We start from the raw sequence: 22,774 nt of genomic DNA, 5'->3' as shown, positions 1-22,774 counted from the left end.
CAGCCTATCCTTTGACCAAAAATTATTTACATTTCTCACATATACAAAATGTACTAAATTCCTCCAAAGACTCTTTTAAAAAAATCTCATTCTATTATCATATCAGGCTCAAACTCAAGGTTCATTTTCTCATCATCTGAAGCAGGTCCTGGTTTGATTAAGGCTTCTTAGATGAGGTAACTCACGTACAGACTCTTGAACTAAAAAGACAAGTTATCTGTTTCACAAACACTGAAGATATACAGTCGTCCCTCACTATATCATGGTTCACTTATCGCGGCCTCACTGTATTGTGGGATTTTTATAAATATATTTAATTATTTATCACGGGTTTTTCGCTATATCGCGGGATTTTGCGGTACTGTATACGTTTGTTGTTAAAGTTACGTTGGTTTAAGAGTGTAGAATAAATGTAAGGTTCCTACTTCGTGGGGGGGTCTGGAACGTAATACCCGTGATAAGTGAGGAATTAACTGTAATGGGGATAGAATAACTGCAGTAGGTATTCCTGTTTTAAAAAGGGGAAATAGGAGGTACCTAACTATTACTGGTCCCTTAAAATTCTGATACTCAGCCACCAGGTCCATCTGTTTTGGAAAAAGGGGCTGTATTATGATTAAGGTTCTGTTCTGCTTCCTAGGGGTGGTTGGCCTGTGGTTCTCTGAATCACCATTTCTTTTCCATAATAAATGGCCCAAGCCTTATATAAGTATCTTTCTAGGTCTGCTTCCTGACTGTAGAAGGTTTAAACTGACTGTCCATTTTGATCCTAACTGGTGATGATTCCATTGGTGGGTTTTCTGTGAATCTTATTGGGATTTACCCCATTAGACAAAACTGCACCCATAGATCTTTCCAAGATAGGCCCCTCTCTACTTTGAAGTGTGAGTTCAGATGCTATGGGACAATGCCCTTAAGAATCTTAGAAGCTTTTCTGTTTCAGTGAGACTATGTGTTGCACCTTAAAGATTCTTAGGAACTCTTTGGTGTAGTTGAGGATCTAGTAGGCAGGCACTTGAGAATCTTAGAAATTCTTAAATAGATGATATAGACCAGACAAAACAGCCTTAAGTCTTTCTGACCTCTTAATAAAGGGTCTTACAATCATACCCTTTATTTGTTTGATCTTGACCTTGAGGTCACATTTTACTGACAACACCTTGGATTAGATCTTTGCTCTGAGGCTATTTCTTTGAAAACCTGTTGCTGGTTCAGGTTGTTTTGTTCATTTATTTGTTTCTTTTTATGCATTTTTAGTGGGAATACTGTAAATGAGGTGTCTTTAGTACATCACTTCAGGGATAAATGATTTTGGTTTCTTCCTTTATTGGTGATGTTAACTATTGACCATTTGGTTAAGGTAATGTTCCCCAGTTTTCTTCACTGTTTTTACTAGGATACAATTTTTGTTTGTTTGTTTATTTATTTATTTATGTTGATTTGTTCTACTAGTATATATTTTGAATGTACAAATTGAATGTTGGGATTTGGCCAAGAGAGTTATGCATTAGACTTTGTTGTATTTGAGATTCGTATCAACATCCTAGTAGAGACTGCTTCAGGAACTGGGATGTTGGTAGATTCAAAATATTTTCTGCGTGCATTTTATCAGAAAATTTTATAGAAGTGAGGTCATTAGCAGAGAGTGATAAGGAGGAAATGCTTTAGAGATTTGAGAAGGAAGGTTGGAGAAGGCTCTTCTCAGAATACATTGACTAGGAACATATAGTGGACTTCTGGGCAGTGTTGTGCTAAGGGGGACCACTTGATAATCATGGTCATGAATTCTATGTATGATGGTTCAGGAGGCTCTGCCTCTTTGTCAGACTTTGATTAGTAGGAGAGTTAAGTTTTATCACTGTGGAGTCTGGCCAGGTGTGCATAGTGGAGGCGGGGGAGTGGTAAGGAACTTTATAGGGTATGTACAAGGGAGTGATGAATCATGGATAGTAAACTAGACTAGGTGGACAAGACAGATGTAAGGACAGGGAAAAAGTGGGAGGTAGGGTCAATGGTTTAAAAGTCTCCAGACAGTTAAAGTGGAAGTTATAGAGGAAGATGGATAGGATATGGTGAATAGGGAGTGGAATACTTAAAATAAGGATTTAAGAGACATTTCACTTATGTTCTGGTTTAATACCATATCAACTTTATTTTAATCTTCATGTTAGACATGGGATAATTATTTTCATAAAGACTAAATAACTCGATCAAGGCCACATAGCTAGTAAATGGCAGAGTTTGGATAGGAAATAAAAATATTTGTTTTTGTTTTTGAACTCCAAAACCTTTGTACTGTATCAGCTGCCTCTGATTTATGACAGTTGCCTGCTAGACAAAAGATAATCGTATTATAACTGAAAATATATACATTGTTTTGCTTATTTCAGGCTTATTCTGGCATGAAAATTAAAAAAATAAAAGACCTGCGAATACATTTCTAACTTTAAAAACATTTCTTTCTTTAGAAAAAGAATGGCCTTTAGTATGTGATTGAAAATAATTTTCACTTTTAGCTTTCAAAATTTTCAAAGAAGCATTCACACATCATTTCTGAGTAAGCTGTGAACATGAAGTGAATTCTTCCTGATCAATTTAATGTAAAATAAAATTTCCTGTATGTTAAGGAGATCCTCCATTTTTCTACATTCAAAATTATTTAAGTAGATGCCTGAACAACCATAAACAATGATGAACTAAGTAAAAGAACTTAGGAAATTCTTATTATCTCTGCTTTAGAATGCTTCAAAAAGATTTACTTAGGTTCTAAGTTAATGGTGGTAGGGATTTTATGCTTCAGTAGAGGAAAAAGTGACATTTTATTTACTTTTTTTTAAAGCCTAATAATTGAAATAACAATATTTAGCAGACTTCTACTATACTGCAAACAAACCAACAAACTGCATGGGCTTGTTTTGGTTTAAATTACATGGAGTTTTTCCCAGAAATATTTGTAGGTATATAGAGGCTTGATTGAAATAGCTGCCTAATTTCTCAGCAGCGGGTTTTTTTTTTTTTTTTTTTGCTGTAATTACATCCATGTGGTGACTCATATTCTCTTTATTCCTGGATTTTATAATTCCAGTGAAAACATTTTCTTAAAATTTGAAAACCTGGAAGACTCAAAAGTTGTTTTTAAAAATCATCATCCTCACTGTCATCATCATTATTATTATTTTATTTTTATTATTGCTGCTACAACAATTATACCTCTGTTGAGATAAGACATGTCCAGACCAGTAGAGAATTTTTGTAAGATTATTTGAGCCAAAGCTGAAGACATTTGCCAGGAAGCAAGGTCATAAATGCTCCAGAGAATGACAGTTTTGCGGTTTCTTTTATGCATTTCAAAATAAGGAGGGGATGTAAGCAAGATTACAAGAAGATGGGAGATTAGATGACAGGATAGTTAAGATTATGTACTCTCTTGAGGATAGTTCCATTTTAGAAGAAAGTGTCTGAAAAGAAACATTTCAATGGTCTGTTAACCTAGATGCACAGAAGCAATGGATAGGGTTTACTTAAGGCAAAGACAAGCATTTTACTAATGGAGTTATATGCCAGGGTGTGACCTACCAGTTAGGAATTTATGATCAGCTCACCCTGTGAGGTTATTTTCCACAGAACCTCTTTTTTATTCACACTCCTTTAAGGAATATTTTATGTAGGTGCTTTCTTTTTCTTTTTTTATTGTATGTTTTCCCACTACTATTTATCCTCCCTATATACCCTTCCACCCCAGCCCACCCCCACTTCCCCCTACCCCCGCTGCAAATACCACAGTGTTGTCCTGTCCGTGAGTGCTCTCTTTTTTTTCTTTTTTTGCTCAGTCCCTGCACCATCCTCCATCCCTCAAGCTTTCTGTAGGTGCTTTTGATTTCACTCATGCTAGGTCTGATAATGAGGATTTACTCATGTGGCATTGAGGGAGAAAGGATCCTAGAGATAGTCAGTGTCAGGGATGGGCTGTTCTGCCTCCAAGGACCTAAGCAGCAGAGATTTGGGGCTTTCACTTTGGTATTCACCACTGATACAACTAAGTTTCACCCAAGTGTCTGCTTAGTTTTTATTTTTCTCTTTGCTTCATCAGCTGAATGATATTTTTCTGAATTTACTAGATCAGATTCCCAAAAGAGGGCACCTGGCTGGCTCTGCTAATAAACACTGCTTTTGTATGGTAATTCTTCTCTTCAACTCCTGGGGAAGTTGTTCAAGACTGATAGCAAGGTGTGGGGGAGAGTCTTTTGCACATACTGGCCGGTACCGCTCCTATTTGGGATGTAGTCTTGGATAATAGGGTGGAATGTGGATGGTGGAGCCATGAGTAGTTTTGCTTGACAAGGCAGAGCTTTACCAACCAGCTTTACTGTTTTCTTAGAAGCCTTAGGAAATTCGTGAAATCTCTGACATACTTGTGATAAATTAAAAGAGAGAGAGAGAGGGAGAGGGAGAGAGACAACTGTGGGTTGGCTGTACAACAGTTATTCTCTCCATCACTCTCATTCCCCCAACGTTGTTCAACTCTCTCTGAGTAGTTATGATGTTCATGGGGGCGGGGGCAGAGGAGGAAAATGTTGATTGTTCAAAAACAGGTGTAATTCTGGAAAAACATACTTAGGAAGATTAATGCTAGGAGGTTTTTGTGAAACACTTGCTGCGGACTCTTAAAGAAACACAAGGCTTTTTGACCTTGGGACATTTTTATCTGATGAGATGCTTAGAATGGCAGCAACCATGTTAGGGTCATGACAGGAACCAGATAAGAGAACAGGCCACCCACCATGCTCATGGTAGAGGAGAAAGATGAACATACTCATGGTCTGTTAATGATGCTAAGCCACCGCATGACCCAATCCTGAAACTGCCCTGACGTTGGTGGGAAATTACTTTGATGCAATGGGAGCCTACAAATATACTATTAGGCAAGCTCTTCTAGAAGTAAGGGAACACAAAGCCCACAAAGACCAAATTAAAACCCTCACATCACATGGTCTGCTAAATCAATTCCAAACACATGGTGAGAAGCAAGAGGAAAGAAATGGGTAGGTCAGCACACTTAGGATAGGGTGCAAGTGGGGTGCGAGGACCACACCAGCTAATCCTGGGTACACCATGTCCGTATGGCCTGCTTTTCTCTCTGCTGCATCTAACTTCCCTGTTGATTATGTTGCAGAGGGAACCTGGCTACAGGCTCCATTAGTCCCATCTGGGGTCACCAAAGCTGTTACAGAATGAAAGGGGGTTCTTTCACATGGTGCCTCTGTGTAAAACCCAACAACTAGTGTTGAGGAAAACAGGTCTTTATTTACAGTTTTCCAACCTGGGGAGGGCAGTGAGCACTTTGGCTCAGAGCCCTGTTCTCCCACGGGATCCAGCACTTCCCTTGTTCCCCAAAGGCTAGAAGCCAAAAACATGCCCAGAAGTTCCCCATCCCTTTTCTGTCAGCTCTCTCCATCAGGATCTGGGGTATGATGTCATCAGCCTCCATATAACAGTCCAGGAAAACATGTGCTTTGCCCTTTCAAAGCCACATGGTATTATCCTCTCTCCCTTTCAAAGCTGCATGGAGTTCTCTGCCCTCCTTGCAAACCGCATGGATCTTCTCTCTCCTCCTCTTTAAAATGGTTGCCACCTATTTTTAAATCCCTGACTGAGTCCTGTGATGCAGTGGGCGTGGTAACCAGTTATGACCATTCACAGAAACTTGTGCAGGCTCTGTATGCTCTTTCCACATCATTCCATGGTCAAAATCCCTCCCATCTCCTTGGGGCCCTGGAAGAGCCAAAGCCATTTGCATAACGGAGACGCTAGCTACTAGCCATAGTCATGTAAAGGCATCTTAAAAGCTGTTCCATTTCCCCATCCCCCAACCCGCAGGCTCTGGGATTTTTGGAGACCCCTACTCTGTAACAATTATGTGGTTTCAAGGACTGGTTTTGAGATTTGGGTAAGTCCCATAGATGGAAACTGGCCAAGCTAATGACACCCACTTCCTGTATCTGAGATACGCTGGGACAAGTATGCCTGGTCAGGAGCTGTAGCCTTTCAATTCACTTGCTGAACAGTCATGAATTCTACTTGTGGTTTTGGGGCAGTGAAAGCATGAGGCACAAATTGGTGTCAGCAACAGTTCTAAACCAGGGTGGTTTTGCCCTCCTGGTGTACATTTGGCACTGTCTGTAGACATTTTTGATTTTCATGACTGGTGTGAATGTGTATGTGTGTGTGTGTGTGTGTGACAAAGAGAGAGAGAGAGAGAGAGAGATGTTACTGGTATTTAGTAGGTAGGGGCCATGGATGCTGCTAAACATGCTGCAGTGCACAAGGTGCTCCCAAGGCAAAGAATTATCTGGCCCAAATTGTCAGTAGTGTAGATGTTGAGGAACCCTGGATGTCACAAATAGGTGGTTGAATTAGACCTCATAAATATTGTATTGTATCCTGGATATATAGTGTCTCTAGTATATTTATTATATCAAAAAATTTGTTACCCAGGTGCCTCATTAATATTTAATAACTTTCTATCAATGTGTAACACATACATGATTTTCTTATACTTTATACATATAATGCCTTTGCCAACATCTAACAAAATTTTGTTTATTAGGTGGTTACCTATATTTAAAACATCTTAATGTTAGCTCATATTTTATAGACTTCAAATTTATTCATTTAACAGAATTGAAGATTCACAAAAGCAAACTTACATTACAGCTATCCTGAAATTTCTAACAAGAAATAAGATGTAGATGTCCTAACTAAGCCACTTTTAGTTGCATTTTCTGCAACATGCAGCTTAGAGCGTCCTAGCTGGTTCCCCCATACAAAGTCCGTAGAAAAGTGTATTCTAAAGACAAATGAAACAAGGGCTTAGGCTATAATTATAGGTTTCCCAAATGGTAACGTAAGCATCAGATACTATAGAAGCTGATTATAGTGCTTGTGTTAGTATAACTCTTGTTTGATCATTCTGTTTACATTTCAAGCAATTCTAAGTATGGTGTTTATCATGGTAGGACTATGAGATCAAAAATTCACTTTTTTTTTTTTTTTTAAATAATTGGGACTATTTTGGCTTGGTGACCTCCAGAACACTATGAAAAATATTTTATTAGTTGGCTGAGTGTCTATTCATAGAGTAGTAAATTTAGAAATATCAACTAATGGGTGGCACCAATTCAATGCCAACAGGAATCCCCAGTTTGGGATGTAACAAAGAAGGAAACTTTATTCAGTGCAAGCAGCTCAATTTTGCAACAGCAGGCAGGGCTGTGAGGTGGGCTCTGGGGCGACGCAGCCCTCTTGGGCTAGACACTTCTGCACTGCTCTGCTCTACTCTGCCTGCTGTGCTCTACTTGCCCTGTTCATTTTGGTCTGGCAAGAGGTCTCTAGGGGGTCTCATCTTAGGTGTTTCAACTCCAGCCAGGGAAACCAGTTTTCAGTCTTTGGTAGAAAGGGAAAGTACTCTCCCTGAGCCAGAGGAGAGCTGTCTTACATAAAGTCCCCACCCTAGTTCCTGATTGCTCTGTCCTCATGCAAATGAGGACTCTAAATCCTTGCAATCTGACTGGTCCAAAAGGCACTGTCCTGTTTGGTCATGATGGAGCCACTCTGATGGGTCAGTGAAGATGCTAATGGGGATAGAGCTACACAGATCTGATGGATGGGGAAGGCCTCAGTCTTATTGGTTGAAATAGGATCCCATGAACTGCTTTACAAGGGCTGGCTCAGATGGCAGGAACCCAGTGCAGTCTTCTCCCTTGAGTGCAGTTTGCGTGAGAGGCTTCTGCTTAGAAATGACTGCTAGGCTCTGTTTTTAAATTTGAGCCCCATTAGCCATCAGGAGCCTTTCTTAGTAGGTATCTTTATTCGCAAGCTCCACGGAAACTTATAGCTTCATGTATTATTTTATTAATGTTAATTTTATGTATATTTTAGTGCTTTAAAAATATAAAGACTTAAAGACTTTTTATGGATGTTGTCTTAGGGTACCGCTATTAAAGGGGACATTTTTCACACACATGGAATTAATGAGACATATATTTAATATGGTATAAATAATTTAAAATTCTAAGAAGGTTGTTTAGTAGAGATTTCAAATGAGAATTATTTTAAATTGCCAATGATATATTTCTTTTAATTTCTTTTAGCTTTTTTTACCCCCCCCCATTTATTTTTGTGATATAAACTAATGTTTTATTAGACAAAATATCACACACAACACATAAAACGGTAAGGGGTGGTAGCAAATTAACTGTTTAATAAAAAACTGAAGTAAAAAAGGGAAAAGTAATATGTCTTTAAATAATGGTGGGCTTATGGTAGTTTCCTAGAACTCTTGAACGAGATCAGTGGAATCAGCTCTGCTAAGCAGTGGAGTGACTGGTGGTTTTTTCAGTTCAACCTCATAACCTTTGAGAATTACTGGGCTGTGTGTGTGTGTGTGTGTGTGTGTGTAAGAGAGAGAAAGTGAGAGAGACATATAAAGTTTTATTTTTGTTTTAAAATTAAAGAATTTTGTTTTAAAGTTAAAGAATCAAAGTTCGTATGTATAAATTTGATTTTTAAATGCCTTACATTTTCAAGTCCTTTTTAAATCATGCTTTCTTTCGTTGCTACAGTGATTTGCTGTCCTCTGAATACATAGAAAGACACATTGAACATGGAGGAAAGACTGTGGAAGTTAAAGTAAGTAAAATGTTTCTCCCTCTGGGGGAAATTTTTCAGAATCTTTTAAATACTGTTTATGATTTTAACTCTTAGTGGTACTTGTAAGGTACAGTTTTTATATTAAGAATTTATCAAGAAACTGTATTACCCATGACATTTAAAAAAATACAACCCTTAATTATCAGGAAAATAATTCTTAGTGTATTGTAGGAGTCATTGGAGGTCGGTTTTATGTAATTAATATTGCACGTGGTTCTTTTTAAAAATTTACATCACAGAAAATAATTTCTGAAATTTGTTTTTAAGGTAGCACTGAGAATTAAGAGGTGAAATTCTGGGTCCAGCTTTTTATTTAATTGAGAATGACTTCCCCTGGTAAAATTATAAACTTACTATGTTTAGTGTGAAGTCCCAGGGAGTTTTAAATCCCTGGAGGCAGAAATCTCAAGGTCCTGGTTCTTGTCAGGTAAGTTCTTAAAAGGTTTCACACATAGAAAAAGCCTCCTTCAATGATATGCATAAGAATGTATGTAGCCCTGGCCAGGTGACTCAGTTGGTTGGAGCATTGTCCCGTATACCCAAAGGGGTTCAATCCCAATTGGGGCACAGATGGGAGGCAAGTGATCGATGTTTCTCTCTCTCCCTTTAGTGAGGATTAAAATAAAAAACAAATGGATGTACATATTTTTGTTCCTAGTCTGCTGATGATTTAATCTTAGGGCATGTGAGACTGAACTCCACCAGAGGGTTACTTTAGGCTCAATGCTTAGTCAGAGTTTTAACTATTTGTTTATCTTCTTCTGAGCAGTGTTCAGACAGTCTGTTCTGCCTTGTCAGAATTATGGTGACATTTATATATATTTGCTTTCTTTTTCTGATTATAAATTTGACACGTACTCATTGTAGGAAACTTGTAATTAGAGATAAATAAATAAAAAAATAAAAACAGCAACATAAGCTGCACTGAGAGCTAAAATTTTTTTTTTCATTTTGGTGTATTTCTTTTTAGTGTTATTTTATCCTATGCATATACTTATATTTTTACTTTTTTACATAGCTGGTATTACATATACAAATTATATCTTTTAAAAAGTAAACATTGTATCATATTGTAAACATTTTCCCAAGTTATTTTCTCTCAAAGCCTATGTTCACTGCTTTTCTTTTCTTTTTTTAATTTAAGAAACATGTTTCCAGATTTACTACTTTTCAATTTAGATATAGTACTGACATAAAGCTTCTTATTCAAATTAAACTCTATATAAGTAAATAACTAAAATAAGTTACATTGTCCTATTCAAGTGACAACATGAAACAAACTGGATTTTTCAATTATATGTTAACTAAATAAAGGAAAATTTTTTATTATGGAATATTACAAACATACAGAAGTGAAAGGAATACTTTAATGAATTCCTAAATACCCATTATCTAGTGGTAACAGTTATAAACATTTTGACAATCTTTTCTATCTCTGCTTGTATATGTGTGCGTAGTATTTAAAAGCAAATTCATCTCCCCCCAGCCTCCCCCAGAAAAGCAAATTCCAGACATTGGGGCATTTTTCTAGTAAATACCTTTTTATACATCCATACATCTCTAACTGATAAAGACTTAAAACAAAATCTGTTATTTTTTTACAAGTGACCTACATATAATTATGCCAGTTTCCCCAGGAAGTTATTCTGAACTTAAGGTTCACTGATTGGGTGGTTGATTGATTTGTATCACTGCCTTACTGCACAAAGAATATCAGGATTCTTCTAGTTGTGACATAGGATAATGGAGCCATTTTGCTTATAGTTGAAAAATACCTAGATTTCGAGTCTCTAGGCTCCTTTTATTCTTATATCCCTGTTTACTTAGCTTCACTTCTCAATTTTGCATGATGCTTTTCAGAATGCAGAGTATGTCTTATTTCTTGTTAAATTAAAGATGAAAGGGAACAGGCAGTTCATTATCTATTTCCATTTATGTCTGTTAGTGGGATGACGAAAAGCACGTAGGGGCGTGGAGGGCAGATCCAGCTAATGGCTATCTGCCATCTCTCCAGTAATATCCCTTTTCAGGAAGCTTGTACTTAATCAACAAAGCATATTCCACTCTGAGATCATTGGGCTCCATGGGTATATATGTAACGTCCAGAGCACCGACTGTATTACACAATCATCGATTTTCCAGGCTGAGAATTGCATTTTTTTTAAATTGATGTTTTGCCTAACCCCCAAACCTATCAAACCAGGGAAATGATAAATCCAAAGTTCATTTCAGATTTGTGGGTCAGAGGACATTACTCCCTTTAAGAACACCACTCTGATCTCACCTAACTCAAAATTCTCCTCTGGCTTTTTTTCCAGGAACCACACTGAAAGTGCTGAATCTTGCCTGTCAATTCAAAGTCAGTAGCCAGTTACTTTTCTGCTGGTTCCTTGTGTCTTGCCCTCTGTGCTTAGCTGTTGGGGGTGTTTTCTTTATACGTGGAATCTGTTAGTTCTCCTTTCTTTACTAATGACTCAATATTCTTAAGCTTTTCTTTTCACTATATAGTGTGAGTCAAAACAATTGTAAAATTGTAGCTTTTTTTTTTTTTTTTTTTTTTTTACCTTTTCTCTTACCGTTCTGCGTCAGTTTGCTAGGGCTGCCATAACAAAGTGCCACAGACAGGGTGGCTTAAACAACAGAAATCAATTTTCTCACAATTTTGAAGTCCTGAAGTCCAAGATCAAAATGTCAACACAGTTGGTGTCCTCTGAGGCCTTTCTCCTTGGCTGTCTCCTCCCTGTGTTTTCACACGCTTCCCTCTGTGTGTTCTGTGCCCTAATTTCTGCTTCTTAGAAGGATGCCAGTCATATTGGATTACGACCTACCCAAATAACCTTATTTTAACTTAATTGCTTCCTTAAAAACTCTGTCTACAAATATGGTTACAATCTGATATGCTGAAGGTTAGGATGTCAACATATCAATTTTAGGGAAGTACAATTCAGCTCATAATATCTTCCCTAGGAGGCCTGTGAATTTTTTAATTGGCTTTTCCCTTGGGACTGAAGTAAATGAAAGGGTCTAAGAGATTAAAGAAAAATTCTGTATAAAGAATTTTTTTTTCATTTGGCACAAACAAGGTCATATTTATCTTGAGGATGCAAAATTAAAATCAACATCATTACCAAATCTGATTTAAACAATGGCTAGAACTCAGTCTATTAAATGTCTCTGCTCAGATGTCATGGAATCTTTGTGAAAACTCAGGTGCAATGCATTTGATTTAAAGGTGTGAGTGCAAATGTGAGAAAAGGAATACATTTGCATAAAAATCCATAATAGCTGCATTGGTGACACTTAGATTGCAATTTTATTTTTGAAATGTTTTTATTGTAAAATACAACATTGATACAGAAATTACTAAAGGTGAACACCCCATAACCCCTATCCAGTTAGAATTAGAACTTGGTCAGTAATTCAAGGTGCTGCGTCCCAAACCCAAGCCCCATCCTCCTATTCTTGTATGACTTGTAAACACTGCCCTGACATTTATGGTTATCTTTTTCTTATTTTTTGTCATAGTTTAATCACCCATGCATGTATCCCTGTAGTTTAGTTTTGCCTGTTTAGATATTTTTTTTCTTTTTTAATAAATTTTTTAAAGTTTCTTGGAATCCTTTGGTTTCCCCTTATCTTTGTTTTTAAATTCCCCCTTACAATTTATTTGTTGAAGGAACCAGAGTGTTTATCCTATGCAGTTTCTCACAATCTGGAGTTTGCTGTTGATTTCTATTTTCTTTTTACTGTAAAATGAAGTACTATTTAGTGATTCTTCCTTAAGATACTGATTTATATTATCTGCAAGACATTCTGTACATCATTGAAAGCAGTTTTATTCCCATCAGGTGCATGATGCTGATTTTAAAGTTCTATTCCATTTTTTTCAGAGGTTATAAAGATACAGGATTTAAAAAGCAGAAAAAAAATTTTGTTCTTTAATGAAACATATATTTTTTAAAATTTTTATTGAACTTATTGAGGTGACGTATTACATAGATTTCAAGTACACAATTCTATAACACATCATCTGTATCTTGTATAGTGTGTTTACCACCCAAAGTCAAGTCTCCTTCCATCACCATTTATCTATCACCCCTCTTCCCTCTTCTGCCTCCTCTCACCCCCCACCCTTTTCCCTCTGATAATTACCATACATTGTCTGTCTGTGAATTGTGTGTGTGTGTTCTGCTTACTGCCTTTACCTTTTTCACCCAACCCCCCACAACACCCCTCAGCTTTGACAGCTCTCAGTCAGTTCTCTGTATCTATGAGTCGGTTTCTATTATGTTTGTTTGTTTATTTCTTCATTAGATTCCATATATAAGTGAAATACTAATCTCATCTTTCACTTACATTTATTTCCAATTTATTTAAAAATTAAATTCTAAATTTGCTCTTTAGGGAGAACTTTTGTGTGTTTGACATAAACTTTAAAAGAATTTAAACATAAAGCCTGAACTAATCAGAATATCTTGGGACCAAAAGCTTTTTAATTTGACTGTGAAAAACTATGGCTCTGGATTCTTAAGGTAAAAGAAAGTGGAATTAATAAATAGCAACAAACAAGTCTAAATCAAACTCTTTGCTGTTTGTTAGCTAGCTTTATTTTGTGTGTTGAATCTGAAAACTGCCAGTATTCTGTTTAATTTAAGTTTCTAGTTATACAGCTCTGGTTAATTACTATTATAATGCTAATAGTAATTGCTAACATTTATTGCTCATGATGTGACAGGCATACACACACACGCACACACGCACATACATACACACATCAAATCCTGGAAACAACCTGTGAAGATAATATAACTGTGTATTATCCCACTTTACAGGAAACTGAGGCATAGAAAGGTTACTTGTTGAGAATAACTATAAGGAGGGGTTGACCTGCAGTTTGAATCTAGGGTGTGTAACTCCAGCGCTGACTCTTACACCACGTTATCTACCATATAGTTTATATTATACAAAATAGGATAGGCATAAAAATTGAAATGTATTTTATTTAGATCTATTATATACATAAACATTCTGCAGGTACTTAACAATTACTCCTTTATAGTCTAATCCTTAAACTGAAATGGTGGTCTACTTAAAGAAATTTTGAGCAATTTCTCTTAAATTTGGTTTTGCATTTGGGTAAATTTTCTGTAATGTCAGTTACCTTGGGCAAAAATGGCAAAGACACACTTCAGTACAAAGCCTGTTTTATTTTTCACATCTCAGGAAAATAGCCATAGTAGGAGTTTTAGAGCACTAGGAGAGTAATTTTAAATCCTTCACATAAACCAGGAATATGTATAGATGGAGGAGGGGCAGATTTCCTTGGTGTCAAAAAGTAAAAGTAGACATCTCAGTAGAGATATAATTTATTATATTTATTACAATGAAAGATCATGTCCAGTCATCTATATCATTAACCATTTCTTTTGGTTAAATTATGTGATGTATTATGATAATAATCAAAAAGTAATAACTGCTGAGAGTCTTTTTTCATTAGCTCGAATTATTTCTAAACTACTCTATATAAGCAGTGCCAATGTGTCTTTGGATCAAGAGCCTAATTGTAAGGATGAGTGCATACAGAGACACCCATTACGTATACGTTACTGACTTTGACTGGCAATTAACTGGTTACTACCCATCACTTAATTGAATTGACTGCACTCAAGTATCATTGTCTCAAAGTCTTAATTATGTCCATAGTGGCATTAAGAAGATGGATAAGAAAGCAGAGGACTGTGGGTCAAGACTGTAAAGCCTGAAATTGGATAAAGGAATTGCAGAGAGGCTGTGTGCTGGATGGAGAGCAGGTGTCAGAGGAGAAAGTGTCTGCTTAAGGGTGGAAGAGGTCATTGTGACCCTAGGGAACGTTTTACTCTGATGGAATGGTGGTATAATACTTTCATTTAAAGTATTTTACAGGCAAACTGAAATGGCCACCATCACTCTGGAAACAGTATATCAGGAAGTTGATATAGAAGCAAGGAAAAAGCCTGAGTTTTTCTGCAAAAATTCTGAGTTTTTCACTTGCTGTTCACATTCATCTTCCATCCCTCGGGTTGGAGCTCCATGAACGATGTCTAGCTTAGTATGGTACCATTTCCCAGGCGGCACCTGTGCTGTAAGTGGAGTTTCTAGGTTCCTTTTGTATTCGTTTTTGTTAAGTCAGATTTCCAACTCATTTCTAATTTCTTTAAAAAAAAAGAGAGAGAGAGAGATTCATTCGTTATGTGTAAATGATAGGTGAAAAAAATACTGGTGGAGGAGAGCTGTAAGAAATCATTTAGAAAATTTTGAATATGTTGACTGTTAGGACAGTATATACCTAACCCCACAGCTCATGCTAACTTTGTAGCTCCTTTAAGCCTGAACAGCATCCATAGAAAATTGCTTGTCATCTTGACTTGTATTCAAGCTTTCTCATAACTCCTATTCTAGATTTCTCCAGGAACATAATTCTCAACAGTTGAATACTTTAAAAAATGCGAATGTGTTTAAAAAATAAGATGTTTTGTGTGAAAAAAATCTCTACAAATAATTGTATGGTACTATAAAATATTGTGGATTTATTTCTTAAGTAAAATATGTTCTCAGGTTGTCATTAGTCACAGAATTTAGTGCACTTAAAATGTAGGTTATACAAGGTGCTGCAAAAGTAAGTCTACAGTTGTTCTGATGGAAAAGAATACAATAATTAATAAATAATAATACAAGAATAAACTGTGTTTTGCGTACTCACAACTGTAAATTTACTTTTGCCATACCGTGTAGTTTAGTGACTACATTCTCTTCTATTTCTTCTTTTTTGGTTGGTGAAAATATCTTTATTTAACATATCCTTTTATGAGACACAGATTTTTCCTGAATTCATTGCATATGGCTGAATAGTACATACATGCTTGAACTGCTTTTTGGGGGGGCAAAGAGAGCACAAAAATAGCTATTAAACTGCTGGAGTATCATAAAATGTATTTATTGCCGCAGAAAGGATGAACAAAGGGGTTAATCTGCTTTTGGTCATCCTGGATAGTAGGTTTCCTTATTGATTGATTCTCAAAAATGCATTACCATCCAGAATCTTGGTACTTTCTATAGAAGTGAGAAGGATAGGCAATTAAAAAGAAAAGAAAAATTAGTACCAAGCCATCCGTACCATTGCCTCAGTGATGAATCTTCCTAAGAGAGACTTGTGTGTGTGTTTTCTTTTTTCCAAAAAGCTTTTAGATTGTATTTTGTTTTTGAGGCAGCCTTTGAGATGAAATGCAAGCAACAGGCACTGTACTAAGTAATCTATCCAAAGGCTTTTAAAAATCTTGTTTTCTTCTTTTTTTAGAACAACTCAGCAACAGCATATCTTATTTACAGCTTTCCCTTACATTTGAGAAACATGCTTTCTATCTTGAATTCTCACTACAGTAGCTCTTCCAGAGGCTCTTGGCTAAGGGAATAATACTTTGTCACCTAGACAGTAATTAAGTCACATGGCCTGGGAAGATGCTTTTAGAAAGGATTTTTTTTTTTTAAACAGATCTATTTATAGAAGTTGTTACCTAAGCTTTTAGTTTTATCACTCTTAATTTCTTTTAGAAGTTTCAGGCATTTTTTCCTGGCTCTGTGGAGATAAGGAGGTCTCCATGCTGTAAAGAAACTCAGCAATGTGAATGTTAATGCCTGCGGAGGGGCAGATTGCCAATCAAAGGACCCTTAGTTGGTCCTTTGAAGGGCTCCTGCTGCCCTGGTAACTGAGATTTTTTTAAAACAGCTTTATGGAGGTACTCTTCATATACCATAAACTGAAGTGAGTTTGGTCTCTAATTTGTCCATTAGAGCACAGATTCTTTACTGAGTATGTGTAAATAGAGTTGATTAAAATCACAAACAGGTAATGAAGCAATGTTAGGAATGTTTGGCAGATGCTACTTTCCTATATTTTAGATCTGTATTCATATTCTTTTTGCTTCACTATGTGGGAGATTTAGGTTAAGAACTCTCAGCACTGAATCTAAACTCAGAACAGAACCTCTGGGGCAGGAGAAAGGAACTCCTCAGGTGTCACCGGTTGCGGCGCGGCGGTGCAGGCAGTACCGCCGGTGGCAGCGGGGTGGCTATGTAGGTAGCTCACCAGGTTTTCTTTGCCAGAGGGGAGGATTTCAGATGTCAGAGCTATGGACATGATATATTTTTATACTAATTAAAAACATTAAAATTTGATGACTTGGAGAAAGTTCATTTATGAAAACAGTTTAGCAATGACTTAACGTCAGTTTGACTAGTAATACACTAGAATGATTTTTAAAACTATTGATTAATATATTCTCCTTAGATGCTTCATTAGTCCCTAAGTGCTGACATAAATGATTTTTTTTTAAAACCTCGGTGTTCTACAAGAATAAGATCTAAATTTTCTTTAAAAAATAAATATACAAGTAGGGTTAATCGTCCAGTAATTTAATAAGAAATTGTTGAATTGAATTTGGGGGATGCTGGTGGGATTCAATTCCAGGATCTTCTTAGAAATGGTTCTGTAATTGCAGATAGGGCCAGCGTAGGAAACTTTGTCCTTTGGGTCCTGTGGGTTTGAGCTGCTGCCCATTTTTAAATACTTTCATTTTTAAGTAGTGAATTTTATCAAAAGGAGGGCTCATTAATTTTCTCTCTTATTAGCACAAAAGCCTTGATATCCTCACTGATGTATTTTAAAGTACTTTAAATCCTGAACAAAAGCATAGCTGGAAAAGCCATTTATTTGATGATTGGTGTATGGGAGTCATAGTGAGCTGTTTTCCTTGATCAATAATTACCATATGTTGCTGTGTTGTAGAAAGACTGCGCTTTGATTTGCTATCTATCAACTCAGGCTGCAGGACTAAATCTTATCTTATAGGCAGGTAACTGCTGCCAGAGGTTCAGGGCTGGTCACTTGGAAGAGTTAACGTCTCCTTACTCATCTTCCTTCCTTAGAACTATTAGTGGCACATTCTCTCCAAGTAATGAATGGAATTAAAAACTATAACGACTTGCTGTGCTCCTGTTTTGTATCATTCTCAAAATTTTGTATTTTTTGCAAATAAATAAGTATTATACCCCCAAAGACTCTCGTTTTGCCATTACAATCTACCACTTTTGAATCATATTGATATCCTTGTGGGATCAATACTGGTAACTGGACTGAGTAATAAGTAGAAGCACTCGTAGCAGTAGGAGGAATAGCAAACCCTTGCATGGTACTTACCATGTGTCAGGCACTAGCCTAGTAAGTGTTCCACATATATTATAAGGTTGATGCAAAAATAATGTTTGATTTTGAGGTCTATTTTAAAAATGAAAAAGCCCATGAATATGAAAATATTTATTCATTAAACATAACCTCCTTTGCTTTCTAGAATCTCATTCCATCTGTCTACTAACTTATAAATGTCACGCTTGTAAAATTCTTTAGGTTTTGAAGCAAAACATGAATCCAACTCATTTTCAACCTCTTCTCTTTATGTCAACCTAAGACCATCAAAATGGTTCTGTAGTCCCTGAAACAAGTAATAATCAGAAGAAGCAAGGTCAGGAGAATATGGAGGATGAAGCAATATTTCCCAGCCAAGCTCTTTCAAGAAATTTGTGGTGAGTTGAGCTGTGTGAGGACGAGCATGATCATGATGGAAGATGACACCCTTTCTGTTGACTAAGGAGGGTCGCTTTTGTTCAAAGCTGCTTTCAAACGACGAAGTTGTTCACAGTAAAGACTAGCAGTAATTGTTTGATTGTTGTTTAACAGTTCATAATGGGCAATTCCTTCCATATCCCACCATACACTCAACGTGATCTTCTTTGGATGAAGTCCTCCTCTTGGTTGTTGAACTCTTCTTCCTCCTCAACTGATCCACAATAGGCGGTATTTAACGTTATGGTAAAGGATCTACTTCTCAGCACCTGTAACAAGCCTACCTAAAAATGGTGCCTGAAGGCATTGTGAAAGCAATGATTCACAACAAGCAACACGCTGTTGCAGATTCTCTGGAGACAGTTTGTGTGTGACCAATTTTCCAGCTACTGAAACCTTTCCCATCCTTTTCAGTTGGCATAGCACGGTTGTATGGGCTACGTTAAATTGTTCTGCAAGTTCCCTAGAGGTAATGGTGGGGTTTTCTGTGGCAACAGCTTCCAGCACTTCGGAATCAAGTTTTTTTGGACGACCCTCTTTTGGCTCATTTCTCAAACTGAAATCCCCACTTTCAAAACAGGAAAACCACCTCCTGCAACTTCTTTCAGTCACTGCAAGGTCCCCATAAGAGCTCTGAATAGACTTTGCTGCTGTTCTTGCATTGGCACCTTTATGAAACTCATAGAGTAACACATTTCTAATGTGGTCTTTAGATGGGATGAACATGGGTGCAAATATTGCCGGCAATTATGAACAATACTTCGATAAACTGAAAAAATAAGGTATGAATCAGTAGCTGTGACATCAAAAAATTATAAGAGGCACAACTGCCACTTTCCGGCTTTCTACGCCACCTCTCCCTGCGAGGCTTGCCGCAGCATGGTCACCCCCAAGCGGTTTCCGACGCTGGTGCAGCTGGAACAGCGGGAAGGGACGCTATTCCAGGTGCTCAGTAACATCACCAAACAGCCCTACTGGTTCCATTCCGAGTACCTTAAGAGTCCGAAGGCAGTTCATCTCGAGGCGTGGCTGGTGGAAGCGATCTTTGGCCTGGGCGGAGAGCACATTCCGCACGTTGAGTGTGTGTCTCAGACCCTGCTTCGCATTAATCAATGGGACCCTGAAGGCGAGGCTGAGATCTTGATATTTGGTCGGCCTTCTTACCAAAAGGACGTGTCCAAGATGATCATGGACTTGGCTTGCTATCACCGCCAACTCCGGGCTCAAAGCTCAGAGAGCAAAGCCGCGCAGGAGACCGAGACCCAGCGGTCCCCCGACGCTGCCCGGGAGGCGGTGACCCAGCGGTCCCCCGAAGCTGCCCGGGAGGCGGCGACCCAGCGGTCCCCCGAAGCTGCCCGGGAGGTGGCGACCCAGCGGTCCCCCGAAGCTGCCCGGGAGGCGGCGACCCAGCGGTCCCCCAACGCTTCCCAAGGCCCGGTTCCCAAGATATGAAGTCATTTTGGGGCCGGTAGCGAGAGCTAGGCAAGGTTCAAGTGGAAACCCCCATCTGGAGGATGGTGTGAGTTGCTCTTGGATTCCCCTCCTCACCTCCTCACTCCCCAATGTTAAATGTTTGCAAACACGAATTCAAAAAGTCCTAACAAATTGAAATTCCTTAATAAAGAATCAAATTTCAAAAAAAAAAGAACTTTTAAAAAAAGTTGGACATTACTTTTGCACCAAAGTAAGCGCAATAAGTCTTACTTCTCCAGCGGTGCCATTGCTATTCTCCTTTTGCCAATGAGGAAACTGGGCACAGAACATTTAAGTAACTTGCCTAAGAATGTGGAGCCAGCAGTCTGGTGCTAGAATTCAAGCGTTAGCCATCCTCTCTGTGGAAACAATCAGAATAGCAGAGGAACTGGAATGCAAACATTTAAGTTACAGCACTTCAATTTACCATTTACCATTTACCATTTGTTAGCAATTGTTTTAGTAAGCCATGAATCAGAGATCTAATTGTTTGGTTGAGGTGATTTTCGATTATTCTAAATATAACATTTCCATTATTCTAGAGAAAAACAAATGCTTTCTAAGGAAGTCTTGTTTTTTTTCAATAATTTTTTTCTTGCAGTTTATTTTTAGTCCTTCTTTGTTCTCCATAGAAGTTAGACTGAGTATTATACAGTACAAGGGGCTGCCGTGGTTTCTAAATTGTAACCATTTGAAATATGTTGCTTTCTTACACATGGCAAACACATGGCTTAGTTCTTATGCCCATCTAATGCCTATGTGTAAATTTATCTGCATCTGGAGGAAATGTGAAGTTTTATGGACAAGGGTTAACTAAGCTGAAACATATCATCATCCTGCCAAAAGACCAGAAGATATTTGGTTGTATCCCTGCCAAAATATACCCATACCCCACCCTTCCCCAACACACACACACACACACACATACACACACACGCATACACCCGAAGAATAAGAGGGCTATGTAAACCTAATAAACACACTGATAAAGTGTTTGTTTTTTTTCTCACATGTAACAGCTATTGCAGGTGTGTCTAACTTCTTTACCTTTCACCCAGCGCTACCCATCCCTTTAGCATCTTTCTGCTGAGCTGGACAGTGTGTGCACTTCTCTCTGGCAGGCTTCTGCAGACATATGCTCCTCTTCCATCTTGCAATCAGTGTGGTTTCGGGAAGGTCTCAGATTTCATGATTTAATTCTCTTTGCATTATGGGAAAGAATTCTTTGGGGGTTAAGTAAAATTTGCTTTCCCTTGGGACTGAAGCAAGGTTGCTCTGGGTACATCATCGTGTAGAATGTATCATCTGCCTTAATGGCATTGTTGATTACAAGTTGTCTTAACTCTGTAGCCTGAGGAAAATATATTGGCCCATTACTAGTTTATACAGGTCAGGTATCTTAGTGCTGGAGAAAGAAAAAATGAAAAGTGACAGCTGGTGTCAGCATGAGCTCTGTTTCTAAGCTCTGTTTATAATGTATTTGGATAGAAAGTCCTCTTTATCTTCTTTCTAGTGTGAGATTTTTTTTTCGGTTCAGTATCTACATTATTTCATTTGCTAATATTCAAGGTGTTATCTATAAACTTAAAAAGACATGTTAGCTATAATTAAAAAAAAAATAACCTCAAAGTAGCACTAATGGTATTTCTGTGAATAGAACCTATTAACTATTTTATAGTAGACTATTATTCCTATTTTAATTCTAATTATAGAATGAATCTTTTCATTATATAATATCTTGTACAAATCTACTGTTGCACATTTTTTAAATTCAGAGTGAACTACTAGATTAATTATGACTGAATAAGAAGCTGTGAAAGTGTTTTTGACAAGTTTGAAACTGGTTTGAAGCAAAAACAGAAACAAAAACTAAAAAGCAACAACAAAGCCCAAAACCAAATTAGTCCCTTGGTGTTGTTGCAAACAAATATTGTTTTCTTATTCATTTATGAAAAGTTTTTATATTTCAGGTGAATAAGTGGCCACTATAAAATTAAGGACAGGTAATAAAAGTCAGGGAATAAGTACCTGGTTTTGAGTGTTCACAGCCATTTTTTGGCAGTAATTGATTAGGGCTCCAGTATCAACTATCAAGCAGCCTTGTAATTGCATTTATGAGGTAGAAAAGAAGGTGGGTGCAGGTGGATTTGATTATCCCCATAGGAAACTCCTAAAAACTTAAGCACATTGGCAGGAAAGCTGACATTAGAGATTTACAACTGGACAGAAAAAAAGCCCAAAATGTCAGATACCCTATTTGTGACCTCAACCCTCTTTTATTCAATAGACAGGTGCTGAGTGCTTGCCATCAGCTCAGGGATTTAGCTATGACAACATACGATGCAATTCTCACCATCAAAGCTTGTAGTTTAGTAGGGTGATAGTCATAATAAAAATAGTTACCAAAAGGTCTTTTTAAAATGACAGTTATGAGAGTGCCGTAAAGAGAAGTCCATGCTGTCCTGGAGGCGTTTGGTGGGAGGCCTGACCCAGTCTGGTCGGTCTGGGAAGACTTACTTGAGGAGATTATGTGAATTTGAAGTTTGGAAGACAAGTAACAAGGAGGTGAAATGGGAGGGGCACAGCTTCTCAGGCAGTGAAATTAGCATGTGCAAAGGCCCAGAGGCCTTGATGCAGGATCTTAGTGCATGAGAGGAATAGAAAGAAACCGGAGAGGATATATAGACCATGATGTGGAGACAGTGGTATAAGAGAAAGAGGAAGTAGGGGTATATATAATGTTTAACCAGAATTTCAGCTCAAAGAAATCAGGTGAATCCTAAAGAAAACAAGACTAATTATGCCTCTGCACTTTACACATAGATTACTTTCTGCCATTGTTTTCTCTCAGTGTTCTCGAAAATCTGGAAGTGTACCTCTAGCTCTCTCTTGAAGGCAGTGTGGTAGCTTTGGAAATTCTGAGTGGGCCTGATAGGT

General features: G+C 37.6%; 1 protein-coding gene and 1 pseudogene across 7 annotated transcripts in view; both read left to right on the top strand.

The window, feature by feature from the left end:
- ADAM22 (ADAM metallopeptidase domain 22) overlaps nt 1-22,774 on the top strand; it is a 233,881-nt gene that overhangs the window by 117,521 nt on the left and 93,586 nt on the right. For all 7 annotated transcript variants that reach the window (XM_090287268.1, XM_090287267.1, XM_090287265.1 and 4 more), the window contains exon 4: nt 8,622-8,688. In XM_090287268.1, the coding sequence (XP_090143394.1) occupies nt 8,622-8,688 (67 nt within the window). The remainder of the gene's footprint in view (nt 1-8,621; nt 8,689-22,774) is intronic.
- On the top strand, nt 19,244-19,816 carry LOC150001611 (KH domain-containing protein 3 pseudogene; annotated as a pseudogene).

Source organism: Furipterus horrens, unplaced genomic scaffold (genome assembly GCF_987537825.1).
Source record: "Furipterus horrens unplaced genomic scaffold, mFurHor1.1.pri manual_scaffold_9, whole genome shotgun sequence".
In the NCBI taxonomy this organism is placed as follows: Eukaryota; Metazoa; Chordata; class Mammalia; order Chiroptera; family Furipteridae; genus Furipterus; species Furipterus horrens.
The sequence above is the reverse complement of the archived record's forward strand: the minus strand, read 5'-3'. Positions and strand labels throughout refer to the sequence as shown.